The 12,636-nt window shown below is 40.9% G+C and overlaps 1 protein-coding gene across 1 annotated transcript; it reads right to left on the reverse strand.

The window, feature by feature from the left end:
* Positions 1 to 503: 503 nt before the first annotated feature.
* LOC120062851 (tripartite motif-containing protein 35-like) lies at positions 504 to 2,282 on the reverse strand. Its single transcript, XM_039012921.1, has 2 exons — positions 941 to 2,282; positions 504 to 904 (listed from the first exon to the last, which is right to left on the reverse strand). The coding sequence occupies exons 1-2, from the start codon at positions 2,280 to 2,282 to the stop codon at positions 504 to 506; spliced, it is 1,743 nt and encodes a 580-aa protein (XP_038868849.1).
* Positions 2,283 to 12,636: the final 10,354 nt, after the last annotated feature.

Here is a 12,636-nt window from a genome sequence, read left to right on the forward strand (position 1 = left end):
GTGTCAGTGTTGTACTGCATAGTACCATGGAAATTAATGGATCATACTCAATGAAAATGCAATCTTTTTTTGCATTTCAATTTGAATTTTGTCACAAAGGAATTGCAAACATATTGATTTAACATTTGCATTACCAATTGAGTTTCGGCAGCTAAATGCTTCCATAGGCTGTAAAGTATGTTCTTAACTAAATTGGACACTGTGTTAGATCTTACTTTTCCAAACCAATGTTTTTATTAACAATTAAAGTGAATAGACTCAGCCATTGATATTACAGTTAAAACATATTTGGAGTCATATAAAAAAAGAATATACTGTATATTGTTCCATGCTGTTGATTTTCAAAAATAATTCAGTTACATAAAAAAATGACCTACAGTAATTTTAGTTTCTTCATAAGAACATCAAATCCATTCCCACACCCTGCATATATTATACTTATACTATAGTTTAACTGTTGTTCCACTGTTGGAGATCGAGATAGTATCATATTTGTCATCTTATTAATAATCATCTTCGTCTTCTTCGTCTTCTTCGTCTTCTTCGTCTTCATAATCATCAGAGTCGTACTCAAATTCATCAGAGTCCTCATGATTATCATCGTATGAATCATCGAACATATCATAATCATTGTGGGTTTTCGCTGTTAAGCCTTTGACACTTGTGTCCTGTAAGAAGGTCTCATTGGGCTTTTCCACTGTCACACAGGCCTTCACTGGTAAAATCCTCACAGGGTGGAGTTTACAGCCATTAAGGCAAAAAGGAAAGACTTTCTCAGTGAAAGTGTGTGTGAATGTGTGTAGAACTGTCTTATTATCAGGGTCAGAGAATGACAGCTTACCTCCATCCCAGTCCAGCTGCACTCTGATCCTCAGGGGTTTCTGTCTCACAGTAAGGAGTGTGTCTGACCCTGATGGAGAATGTGTATCATATTTACCACCAGTGAATCGGATTTGCCAGTATCCATTCTTTACTTCTCCCTTCCTCTGGACAGATTCTGTAATCACACCCAGTGACCAGTGAGTATTGTCCCCAACCTCAATGTCCCAGTTATGTGTCCCTGAATTAAAGCCTTCGGAGCCTAGGACCATTCTAAAGGTATCAAACCTCTCTGGGTTGTCAGGAAGCTGCAGTGTTTCATCACTGTCATTGATGCTGTCTTCATCACGGTGTCTCACACTGGTCAGATCATCAGACAGGATGAGATGTGGTTGGGAAGTATTGGGGTTCAGAATCACAGGAGTGTATTTCACAATCTCATGCATCTTCTCCCAGACTCTAAATTGCAGGTTGCCCAAGTATTTAGCCACGTCTATCAGCACTCCTGAGACCAGCATTGGATCTGGCAGTTTGCATTGGGCTCTTTCCATTGTGGACTCATAGTTCTGCAGAAATGAGAGGTCTTCAGCTTTCAGCTCCTCCTCTAAGAATCTGATTGTGTTTGCAAGTGATGAAATCTCTCTGCTCATTTCTTCAATCTTCTCTTTCATCACTCGACTCTTGTGCTCTTCTTCCTCCTTTAGGTCAGCTATCCTGGCTGCCTCTTCCTCTCGTAGAAACTGGTGAAGCTTCTCAAACTGCTCCTTAATTTGACCCTCTGTGTGCTGGGCCTGGCTCAAGATGTGTTCAGCACAGGTTTGGCTAATTTTACTAAAGACCCCAAGCTTCTCCTTTAAGGAATTCATTACTGTCTGGAGTTCTTCCTTCTGATCCTGTGCAGCTTCATCTATGGGGCTACAGTTATGGTTTTTGTGTTTTTTTGAAGTCTGACATACCACACAGATTAGCTTTTTATCCTCCAGGCAGAATAGTTTGAATTTCTCACTGTGCAAACTGCAGAGCACCTCAGACCTTGCTGTATCCATTAAGATCCTCTTCTTGCACACAGGGCATTGCAGAGAATCTTTCTGGTTCCAGCATTCATGTATACAGACTGTGCAGACTTTGTGGTGGCATGACAGTATAACAGACTCCCTGAGGATGTCATGGCACACAGGACAGGATGTTTGGCTGTCTCTCTGTAGTTTCTCAGCGAGATTGTTGTGCTTCATCTTCCTCAGGATCTCTAATGACACCTTCACAGCTCCCTCATAGCTTGAGGTCTTGATCATCTTATCCACAGTGGTTAGCCTGTCCATGTTCTCCAGCATGCTCTTAGGGAAGGGAGGAAAATCGTTGAGCACAGCCTCAGTCAGGTACCACTGGAATGTCTTAAGGTCTTCAGTGATTAGCTCTTCTAAAATGGCCAACAGCAGCTCAGGAACAGGAATGGGTGTCGCCATCATCGTTCTGCAGATACAGGACTACAGAATGATTTACTTGCCTTTTTAATAACCTTCCCTTCTAACAGTCCGTTATTGGCGTTTCCAATTTTCTATCTGTTACTACTAAAAATGTAAATCCCAGTCTTGTGTTGTGTGTCAGAAAGAGTGAGAGAGTGAACAACGGAAATGAAACCTGACGCCTGTGAGAGACGAGTTTGACTTCCTGTATTCTGATATCAAGTCAAGGGGTGGAGCTTAGAGAAACTAGGTCACATAAAAGTGGTGTACAGTTTTCTTCCCCATTCTGAATGACAGATAAATAAGAGGTGGGACATTGGCATGCCAGGGCTGCAATCAGCAGGGCACACATTGATGAATGTTGACATAAATATATTGTGTATAACAGACTGGTACTGTATATACATATAGTTGAAGTCTGAAGTTTACATACACTTAGGTTGGAGTCATTAAAACTCATTTTTTAACCACCACAAATTTCTTGTTAACAAACTATAGTTTTGGCAAGTCGTTTAGGACTTTGTGAATGACACAAGTCATTTTTACAACAATTGTTTACAGACAGATTATTTCACTTATACGTCACTGTATCACAATTCCAGTGGGTCAGAAGTTTACATACACTAAGTTGACTGTGCCTTTAAACAGCTTGGAAAATTCCAGAAAATGATGTCATGGCTTTAGAAGCTTCTGATAGGCTAATTGACATAATTTGAGTCAATTGGAGCTGTACCTGTGGATGTATTTTAACTTTTTATGGCTGCAGGGGCAGTATTGAGTAACCAGATAAAAGGTGCCCATTTCAAACGGCCTCGTACTCAATTCTTGCTCGTACAATATGCATATTATTATTACTATTGGATAGAAAACACTCTCTAGTTTCTAAAACCGTTTGAATTATATCTGTGAGTCAAACAGAACTCATTTGGCACAAACTTCCTGACCAGGAAGTGGAAAGTCTGAAATCGATGCTCTGTTCTACTTCCTGCCTATACATGGGCATGATACGTAAGAGTATACGTGCACTTCATAGACCTTCCCCTGGATGTCAAGAGGCTGTGAGAGAAGAAATTTCGTGATTATCTTGGTCTGAATTGGAATACAAGCTCTTTGTATGACGTGTCCCTCATTTCCGGTACTCTTGGGAGCGCGAGGTGGACAGTGGGATTGCCTTCTGTTTAGCTGCCGTTATGGACGACTACTATCTCCGGCTCTGATTTTATTTGATACATGTGACCATATCATCGTAAAGTATGTTTTTTCAATATAGTTTAATCAGATTATTGAAATTTTTTCGGAAGTTTTGCCGTGTTCCGTTCTCTGACTTTGTTGACGATGGAGAGATCCGTGCCACTTGGCTAGTGCGCGTGCTAAATGAAGAGGGAAAGTTGCCGTTCTAAATCCAAACAACGACTGTTCTGGACAAAGGACCCCTTGTCCAACATTCTGATGGAAGATCAGCAAAAGTAAGAAACATTTTATGATGCTATTTCATATATCTGTCGTAGATGTGAACTGGTCGTCGGCGCCCAAGTGTTTCTGGCTATTGTGCCAAGCTAATATAACGCTACATTTTGTTTTCGCTGTAAAACACTTAATAAATCGGAAATATTGGCTGGAATCACAAGATGCCTGTCTTTCATTTGCTGTACACTATGTATTTTTCAGAAATGTTTTATGATGAGTAATTAGGTATTTGACGTTGTTGTCTGTAAGTTTTATGGCTGCTTTCGGTGCAATTTCTCATTGTAGCTGCAATGTAAACTATGATTTATACCTGAAATATGCACATTTTTCTAACAAAACATATGCTATACAATAAATATGTTATCAGACTGTCATCTGATGAAGTTGTTTCTTGGTTAGTGGCTATTTATATCTTTATTTGGTCGAATTTGTGATAGCTACTGATGGAGTAAGAAACTGGTGGAGTAAAAAAAGTGGTGTCTTTTGCTAACGTGGTTAGCTAATAGATTTACATATTGTGTCTTCCCTGTAAAACATTTAAAAAATCGGACATGTTGGCTGGATTCACAAGATGTGTACCTTTCATATGCTGTATTGGACTTGTTAATGTGTGAAAGTTAAATATTTAAAAAAAATATATTTTGAATTTCGCGCCCTGCACTTGAGCTGGCTGTTGTCATAAGTGTACCGACGTCGGGCTTGCAGCCATAAGAATTAAGGCTTACCTTCAAACTCAGTGCCTCTTTGCTTGACATCATGGGAAAATCAAAAGAAATCAGCCAAGATTTTGTAGACCTTCTACAAGTCTGGTTCATCCTTGGGAGCAATTTCCAAACGCCTGAAGGTACCACGTTCATCTGTACAAACAATATTCCGCAAGTATAAACACGCAGCCGTCATACCGCTCAGGAAGGAGACGCCTTCTGTCTCCTAGAGATGAAGGTACTTTGGTGCGAAAAGTGCAACTTAACCCCATAACAACAGCAAATGACCATGTGAAGATGTTGGAGGAAACTGGTACAAAAGTATCTATATCCACAGTAAAACGAGTCCTATATCGACATAACCTGAAAGGCCGCTCAGCCATGAAAAAAGCCAGAATACGGTTTGCATCTGCACATGGGGACAAAGATGGTACTTTTTGGAGAAATGTCCTCTGGTCTGATGAAACAAAAATAGAACTGTTTGGCCATAATGACTATCGTTATGTTTGGAGGAAAAGGGATATTGCAAGCTAAAGAACACCATCCCAACTGTGAAGCACGGGGGTGACAGCATCATGTTGTGGGGGTGCTTTGCTGAAAGAGGGACTGGAACACTTCACAAAATAGATGCCATCATGAGTGAGAAAAATTATGTGAATATATTGAAGCAACATCTCAAGACATCAGTCAGGAATTTAAAGCTTGGTCGCAAATGGGTCTTCCAAATGGAAAATGACCCCAAACATTCTTCCAAAGTTATGGCAAAATGGCTTAAGGACAACAAAGTCAAGGTATTGGAGTGGCTTCACACAGCCCTGACCTCAATCCCATAGAAAATTTGTGGGCAGAACTGAAAAAGCGTATGCGAGCAAGGAGGCCTACAAACCTGACTCAGTTGCACCAGCTCTGTCAGGAGGAATGGGCCAAAATTCACCCAACTTATTGTGGGAAGCTTGTGGAAAGCTACCCGAATTGAATTGTTTGACCCAAGTTAAACAATTTAAAGGCAATGCTACAAAATACTAATTGAGTGTATGTAAACTTCTGACCCACTGGGAATGTGATGAAAGAAATAAAAGCTGAAGTAAATCATTCTCTCAACTATTATTCTGACATTTCACATTCTTAAAATAAAGGGGTGATCCTAACTGACCTAAAACAGGGAATTTTTACTAGGATTAAATGTCAGGAATTGTGAAAAACTGAGTTGAAATGTATTTGACTAAGGTGTATGTAAACTTCCGACTTCAACTGTACAACTGTTCAATACACATTGATTGGTACATAAAATGTGTCTCATTTCACAGTGGTTTCAGAGTCCCGCAATATGAGCTACAATGCTAATATTTGTGTAATCTCTTAGCAGTCGTGTTCTGTGGGTGTCCCTGAGTACCCCATTTCATTGATCCACAATCCATAGGTAAGGCTATATAGTGCAATATGAATGTCAATACACACAATAGGCTGACTGGGGAGGTGATTTCTAACAGTCAAAGTCCCGCAATAAGAGACACGAGGCTAACATTTGTGTAAACTCTTCACACTTGTGTTCTGTAGGTGTCATGAAGAAGACTGATACCCCATGGCATTGATCCACAATTCATAGGTAAGGCTGTACAGTGAAATAAGTATTCCCCCAATTCAATTCTAAAGTGTGATACATTTTTATCAAACTAACAACTTTTTGTCTTTTGTTTAATTTATATAACAGCATTCCAAATCTGTTTAGCATTAGATATTCCATTATGTCACTATTTGTATTAGTTTGCATAACTTTCAATGAGGAACATTTATTTTGAAGGTGAACCACAAATACCACTTGCTAGCTAGCTTTTTTTCTGACCAGCACTGTCCCAGAGCTCATGCGGCAGCTGCAGGTGCGCTTAACAAAACTTTACCAGCATCAGCATACTTATCGGTGAATCACTGTGACGTATGAAATACGAGTGATAGTGTAATCAATGTGTAAAAACTACGTAAAAAAGTTATGAACGAGCCTCCCGGGTGGCGCAGTGGTCTAGGGCATTGCATCGCATTGCAGCGCTAGCTGCACCACCAGAGTCTCCGGGTTCGCGCCCAGGCTCTGTCGCAGCCGGCCACGACCGGGAGGTCCGTGGGGCGACGCACAATTGGCCTAGCGTCGTCCGGGTTAGGGAGGGTTTGGCCGGTAGGGATATCCTTGTCTCATCGCGCTCCAGTGACTCCTGTGGCGGGCCGGGCGCAGTGCGCGCTAACCAAGGGGTGTTTCCTCCGACACATTGGTGCGGCTGGCTTCCGGGTTGGAGGCGCGCTGTGTTAAGAAGCAGTGCGGCTTGGTTGGGTTGTGCTTCGGAGGACGCATGGCTTTCGACCTTCGTCTCTCCCGAGCCCGTACGGGAGTTGTAGCGATGAGACAAGATAGTAAATACTAGCGATTGGAGGTGAGGGCCCTCGGAGTGTAGTGTCAGGAAAATAACCTCACACTCAACGTCAACAAAACAAAGGAGATGATTGTGGACTTCAGGAAACAGCAGAGGGAGCACCCCTCTATCCACATCGACGGGGCAGTATTGGAGAATGTGGAAAGTTTTAAGTTCCTCGGTGTACACATCACGGACAAACTGAATTGGTACACCCACACAGACAGCGTTGTGAAGAAGGCGCAGCAGCGCCTCTTCAACCTCAGGAGGCTGAAGAAATTCGGCTTGTCACCAAAAGCACTCACAAACTTCTACAGATGCACAATCGAGAGCATCCTGTCAGGCTGTATCACCGCCTGGTACGGCAACTGCTCCGCCCACAACCGTAAGGCTCTCCAGAGGGTAGTGAGGTCTGCACAACGCATCACCGGGGGCAAACTACCTGCCCTCCAGGACACCTACACCACCCGATGTCACAGGAAGGCCATAAAGATCATCAAGGACAACAACCACCCGAGCCACTGCCTGTTCACCCCGCTATCATCCAGAAGGCGATATCAGTACAGGTGCATCAAAGCCGGGACCGAGAGACTGAAAAACAGCTTCTATCTCAAGGCCATCAGACTGTTAAACAGCCACCACTAACATTTAGTGGCCGGTGCCAGTATACTGACTCAACTCCAGCCACTTTAATAATGGGAATTGATGGAAATTATGTAAAAATGTATCACTAGCCACTTTAAACAATGCCACTTAATATAATGTTTACATACCCTACATTACTCATCTCATATGTATATGTATATACTGTACTGTATATCATCCACTGCATCTTGCCATCTTTTTGTAATACATGTATCACTAGCCACTTTAAACAATGCCACTTTATGTTTACATACCCTACATTACTCATCTCATATGTATAGACTGTACACTATACCATCTACTGCATCTTGCCTATGCCGTTCTGTACCATCACTCATTCATATATCTTTATGTATATATTCTTTATCCCTTTACACTTGTGTGTATAAGGTAGTAGTTGTGGAATTGTTAGGTTAGATTACTTGTTGGTTATTACTGCATTGTCGGAACTAGAAGCACAAGCATTTCGCTACACTCGCATTAACATCTGCTAACCATGTGTATGTGACAAATCAATTTGATTTGATTTGATACCACGAAAAATTGGGGAGAAAAGGGTGTAAAAATTGACATGCAGTCATATCCTGGTTAGTCAACAAGCGTATTTGACGCTTCAAATAGTGTTATTTTACATGTATCTTTTTTGTCATGCAAAGACCAAATTGGCATTCCATACATAAGGAAATGTACATGAACACAGCATACAATGGTACTGGTACAATGGTACTGGTATTCTTGGTACTGGACAATTTCTTGGTGCCTCTGCATTATCATTATAAATGACAATATGTTCAGAATTGTATGTATTGATCAGACATTTATTTGATCATTTACAATAGGCCAGCATAGCTGAAATATGGATCAACATGAACACTCATGTGAATGAAAGATAATAAATAATGGTGTTCTGTGGTAATATTTATCATATATTCATATTATATACACTACCGGTCAAGAGTTTTAGAACACCTACTCATTCAAGGGTTTTTCTTTATTTTTTACTATTTTCTACATTGTAGAATAATAGTGAAGACAATCAATTAACCTGTTTGGGCTGCAAGCCCTAAGTCGGGATCAATATGACAACAGCCACTTCAAGTGCAGGGCGCGAAATTCAAAAGATATTTTTTTTTAAATATTTAACTTTCACACATTAACAAGTCCAAGACACCAGATGAAAGATACACTTCTTGTGAATCAAGCCAACATGTCCGATTTTTAAAATGTTTTACAGGGAAGACAAAATATGTAAATCTATTAGCTAACCACGTTAGCAAAAGACACCACTTTTCTAACTCCATCAGTTTCTTACTCCATCAGGTGCTATCACAAATTCGACCAAATAAAGATATAAATAGCCACTAACCAAGAAACAAATTCATCAGATGACAGTCTGATAACATATTTATTGTATAGCATATGTTTTGTTCGAAAAATTTGCATATTTCATGTATAAACCATAGTTTACATTTCAGCTACAATCAGAAATTGCACCGAAAGCAGCCATAATGTTTACAGACACCAACGTCAAATAGCTAATTACTCATCATAAAACATTTCTGAAAAATACATAGTGTGCAGCAATTGAAAGACAGGCATCTTGTGATTCCAAACAATATTTCCGATTTATTAAATGTTTTACAGCGAAAACAAAATGTATCGCTATATTAGCGTAGCCACAATAGACAGAAACACTTGGGCGCCCACGGCCAGTTCACATGCACGACAGATATATGAAATAACATCATAAAATGGGTCTTACTTTTGCTGATCTTTCATCAGAATGTTGAACAAGGTGTCCTCTGTCCAGATGAGTCGTTGTTTGGATTCAGAATGGCAAATTTCCCTCTTCAATTAGCATTGGCACTAGCCGAGTGGCACAAATTTCTCCAACGTAAACACAGTCAGAGGACGGAACACGGCAAAACTCCCGAAAAAATTTCAATAATCTGATTAAACTATATTGAAAAAACATACATTACGATGATATGGTCACATGTATCAAAAAAAATTCGAGCCGGAGATGTTAGTCGTCCGTTACGGCAGCAAAACAGAAGTCAATCCCACTTCCTTCAGAGTACCGGAAGTGGACGGTCACGTCAAAGAAATAGGTTTTTTTCCACCACAGACCAAGATGAGCACAAAATTTCTTCTCTCACATCCTCTTGACACCAATAGGAAGGCGTATGGAGTGTAAGTAGACTCCTAAGTGTCAAGACCATGTATAGGCATCAAGTTGAAAAGAGCATCGATTTCTGACATTTCACTTCCTGGTCAGGAAAAGTGCTGCAGAAGGACTTCTGTTTCACTTAGAGAAATAATTCCAACTGTTTTAGAAACTAGAGAGTGTTTTCTATCCAAAAAGAATAATAATATCCATATTGTACGAGCAAGATTTGAGTAGGAGGCCGTTTGAAATGGGCACGATTTCACTGGCTACTCAACACTTTGCCTTGCAGCCATAAGAAGTAAAGTGTTAAACAAATATTTTATATTTGAGATTCTTCAAATAGCCACCCTTTGCCTTAATGACAGCTTTGCACACGCTTGATATTCTTTCAACCAGCTTCACCTGGAATGCTTTTCCAACGGTTTTGAAGGAGTTCCCACATATGCTGAGCACTTGTTGGCTGCTTTTCCTTCACTCTGCTGTCCGACTCATCCCAAACATCTCAATTTGGTTGAGGTCGGGGGATTGTGGAGGCTAGGTCATCTGATGCAGCCCTCCATCACTCTCCTTCTTGGTAAAATAGCCCTTACACCGCCTGGAGGTGTGTTGGGTCATTGTCCTGTTGAAAAACAAATGATAGTCCCACTTAGCCAAAACCAGATGGAATGGCGTATCCTTGCAAAATGCGGTGGTAGCATGCTGGTTAAGTGTGCCTTGAATTCTAAATAAATCACTGACAGTGTCACCAGCAAAGCACCTCCACACCATCACACCTCCTCCTCCATGCTTCACTGTGGACACTACACATGCAAAGATCATCCATTCACCTACTCTGTATCTCACAAAGACAAGGCGGTTGGAACCAAAAATCAAAAATTTGGACTCATCAGACCAAAGGACAGATTTCCACCAGTTTAATGTCCATTGCGCGTGTTTCTTGGCCCAAGCAAGTCTCTTCTTATCATTGGTGTCCTTTAGTAGTGGTTTATTTGCAGCAAAATCGACCATGAAGGCCTGATTCACGCAGTCTCCTCTGAACAGTTGATGTTGAGATGTGTCTGTTACTTGAAATCTGTGAAGCATTCATTTGGGCTGCAATTTCTGAGGCTGGTAACTCTAATGAACTTATCTTCTGCAGCAGAGGTAACTCTGGGTCTTCTTTTCCTGTGCAGGTCCACATGAGAGTTAGTTTCATCATAGCGCTCGATGGTTTTGCGACTGCACTGACATTTTCCGGACTGACTAACCTTCATGTCTTAAAGTAATGATGGACTGTCATTTCTCTTTGCTTATTTGACCTGTTCTTGGTCTTTTACCAAATAGGGCTATCTTCTGTATACCACTCCTACCTTGTCACAACACAACTGATTGGCTCAAACGCATTATATCATCAGCAATTCTCAATCAGATGAGATACACAGCTAACCCATATTGAATTTCATTCATTCATAAATGTGGACTCTAATTATTGTTAATATTATAATTCTCTAGACTCTCCATTTCCAAACCTGAAGCCCCCTGTCCCCAGCAGGAAAGACCAGGAAAAGTATTGGCTGAAGGTACAACTTCCTATTGAGGAAATACAAGACAACTCAATGTCATATTTAGAGTTACTGACATGAAGAGAAGCATATACAAGCAATCTATCAAATGTATTTTATGAAGCCCCTTTTACATCAGCAGTTGTCACAAAGTACTTATAAAGATACCCATCCTAAAACCCCAAAGAGCAAGCAATGCAGACGTAGAAGCACAGTGGCTAGGAAAAACTCTCTAGAAAGGCAGAAACCTAGAGAGAAATCAGCCTCTGAGGTGTGGCAAGTCCTCTTCTGGGTGTGCTGGTGTAGATTATAAAAGAGTACAGCCACTTAGCCAGATTATTCTTCAAGACGTTTAAACGCTCATAGATGAACGCTCACAGTGTCAAATAATAGAGGGTGCAATAGTTCAGCACCTCAGGATTAAATGCCAGTTGGCTCTTCATAGCTGAGCATGTAGAGTTTGAGACAGTTGGTCTGGTAGAGAGAGACATGATCAAACAGTGGGGCAAGGTAGTACTTCCGGTGAGCCTTGAGCAGGTCAGGGTTCCATAGCTGCAGACAGAAACAGGGGAGACTGGATCAGCAGCACGACTAGGTGGACTGGAGACCGGGGCAGCCAGGAGACGTCAGGCCAGGTAGTCCTGAGGCATGGTCCTAGAGCTCATGTCCTGCATCCTTTATTTAACTTGAGTGTAGACTAAGCCCTAAAGGTTTGTAACTTCACATGATTTAGCCTACTTGTCAATCCAGATCTGAATATTTGATCTCCTTTTTACTGTACACTGTTGATAGTATTTTTTTCCAAAGCTAATCACTGAATGGCCTACTACAAGGATGTGGTCAGGTTGACACTTCTAAGTCATAATAACACAGAACACACACACGTCAAGGGCAAGTACAATAAGCAGTTGGGAAAATGAAGTATTCTGCGTGGGTTGCCAGATACACACACACACAAACTTAATTAATTTGTTCTATTGTATTTATTATGGATCTCCATTAACTGCTGCCAGGACAGCAGTTACTCTTCTTCGGGTCCAGCAAAATTAAGGCAGTTATACCATTTTAAAAACATTTCAATACATTCACAACACATTAAGTGTGTTCCCTCAGGCCCCTACTCTACTACCACATGTCTACAACACAAAATCCTTGTGTACGTGTGTGTATGTTATCGTGTGTATGCATGTGTCTCTTCACAGTCTCCGCTGTTCCAGTCCCCGCATTTATCTGTTTTTCAAATTTGACTGCTTGCATAAGTTACTTGATGTGGAATAGAGTTCCATGTAGTCATGACTCTATGTACTACTGTGCACCTCCAATGGTCTGTTCTGTTTAGATTAGTGTGTAGTCAAGGCTTTGTCATTAAAATTATATTGTGCCTATTTTTCAGATCTGCCAACCTGCTCGGTGGGTGACCGGTAACCA

The sequence above is a fragment of the Salvelinus namaycush genome, chromosome 18, assembly GCF_016432855.1.
Source record: "Salvelinus namaycush isolate Seneca chromosome 18, SaNama_1.0, whole genome shotgun sequence".
In the NCBI taxonomy this organism is placed as follows: Eukaryota; Metazoa; Chordata; class Actinopteri; order Salmoniformes; family Salmonidae; genus Salvelinus; species Salvelinus namaycush.